Source organism: Malus domestica, chromosome 05, assembly GCF_042453785.1.
Source record: "Malus domestica chromosome 05, GDT2T_hap1".
NCBI lineage: Eukaryota > Viridiplantae > Streptophyta > Magnoliopsida > Rosales > Rosaceae > Malus > Malus domestica.
In genome coordinates, this window is record NC_091665.1 from 10439056 (window position 1) to 10441120 (window position 2065).

Genomic DNA, 2065 nt, shown 5'->3' on the forward strand with positions numbered 1-2065 from the left:
ACGTAAATATCAGGAACAAAAGTTGCATGGTACAATTTTACAAAGAAACGTAGCTCGACAGGCATCACGAGGAAAACAACAAAAAAAGAAAACAATTGAGGCTCTCTAAAAAAAACTTGTCGATGAAGGCTGCATGGGATAAAACTTGTCGATGAAGGCTGCACCAAAAAGACGAGATGACTTGTACGCGCGGACACATCATTCTCTACGTGGACCTCAGATTCCCCCGACAGCTCAGCCTTTTGTATATAAAAGCCCAACTCACTGATCCAATCCCACATAATCCATTCCAAAGTTCATAACAAAAAAGGAAAAGAAAAGAACAAGACGGAAATGGATTTGGGAAAACTTTCGAGTGCAAACTCCATGGACGAACAATTCGAATTCCTGGAAATCGAAGACGGAGAAGAACTCTTGGGTCTCACACACTGGGAATTCATCGACGCCTCCGATGCCGACTCAGAGCAAAACCACCACCACCACCACCGCTCCGACTCCGAACAAACCGATAAAGACGAAGAAGCAAATCGGTTTGATAGGCTTATCATTGGGCCCGCTTCATTTTCCCCTTCGGTCCCTCCGCCGGTGGCCGATCCGATCCCCGCCCACCGTCATCGCCGCCCCCGTCTCGTCCGATTTGTGGATGTGGGTCTCAATCTCAAACTCCATAGCCATTGGGACGACAGCGGCAATGAGGATGAGGGCCATGGTGAGGAGGAGGAGGAGGAGGAGGAGGATGATGATGGGTATGGATTAGACGACGAGCTGGTGCCGTTGTCAGTGAGCGACAAGTTGGGGCGGCAGAGGATGAGGAAATTGGGGAAGAGGATGTTACCGAAGATGAACAAATCGAAGCGGTCGCCGTACATGGTTGCGAGGGCTGGCTGCATTCGTGGGAAGCATGGCCTGGGATTGAAGCATATTTACTGACAAAGAATGGATATTTGGAGATTTGGGTATCTTTTTACAACTGGGTTTAGATGTAATTAAAATATAAATTTGTAGTTGGGTGGACCAAGTCTTATGTTAATTAGGTAAACATGGGGGTTCGGTTTTATGTTCATTTTGTGTCTCTGTCTGACTTATGATGTTTCATCATCTTTTTAGAATCTAATATATGTAGTTGATGACGTGATTGTTTATTTGTTCTACATTGCTTCTTTGTCTATTTGCTTTGTCATTCTTTGTTTTTTTTTTTTTTTTTTTTTGTTTCCCGAACTGGTTTACTTTTGATCAGTCTAATACTCCGGAGCACTATAGAATTTTCGATCCTCGACTTTACTCTTATGATTTGTGATTAAGATCTTGAATTTTGATTCTTTGGTTTTAGAATTGATAAGAAAGGATAGTGCTGCTTGAAGAATACTTGAGATGATATTGGTGAATCTGTTGAGTATAGAGGAGGGATTGGCACAACCATTTTCTCAATTGCTCTTTGCAATTTGTTTGCTTTGCTGCTAGGCTACTAGTACTGGTTTTGGAAATACACTGGTTCTACAAACATCTATAGTTGGGGTACGGCTTCAATGCTACTTAGCACTCAGCGAGACGAGTTTTTCCGCTTCCATGTCCATGTGCATATAACAGTATAAGGAAATCCAAGTGTTAAAGGAAAGCATAAGCAGTACCTACTTCACACGTAGGCCTTATATTGTTGCGCTGATGCCTTGATGAAACTGGAGAGATTTGATCAGCAGTTGAGATACGAACATTATCTAATGTATTTGTGTGGTAATAGTTAATAAATCACAACCATTCCACTGCAAAACTGGGGTGTATCCAAACAAGGACTTAAAGAGTATTCTGTTCCTCCTCCTCTGCATCGAAGTTCAAATTCCTTATTTCGAATTAAAATAGATTATGTGCCACTTTATTTCGTAGTAAAATAAATTAAGATATCGCTGGAATCAACACCGCCACCAGTTTTTTTTTTTTTTTTTTTTTTTTTTTTCCGGTTTATCCTTTTGGACAATTTTCCTGGCAATTTTTTTTTGTTTTTTCATGAAATCCAATACTAATACTTCTTCCAAGACCAGTGGATCTTGTTGGGCTTTTGAAGGATGCT

The 2065-nt window shown here is 41.2% G+C and overlaps 1 protein-coding gene across 1 annotated transcript; it reads left to right on the top strand.

The window, feature by feature from the left end:
* Positions 1 to 200: 200 nt before the first annotated feature.
* Positions 201 to 1130, top strand: LOC103445119 (uncharacterized). Its single transcript, XM_008384098.4, has one exon. It carries the CDS (start codon positions 334 to 336, stop codon positions 928 to 930), a length of 597 nt encoding a protein of 198 aa, XP_008382320.2. The 5' UTR covers positions 201 to 333; the 3' UTR covers positions 931 to 1130.
* The last annotated feature ends 935 nt before the right edge of the window (positions 1131 to 2065 follow it).

Coding starts and splice junctions, on each gene's coding strand:
- LOC103445119 (XM_008384098.4), top strand. CDS start 334: ATGGATTTGGGAAAACTTTCGAGTGCAAACTCCATGGACGAACAATTC.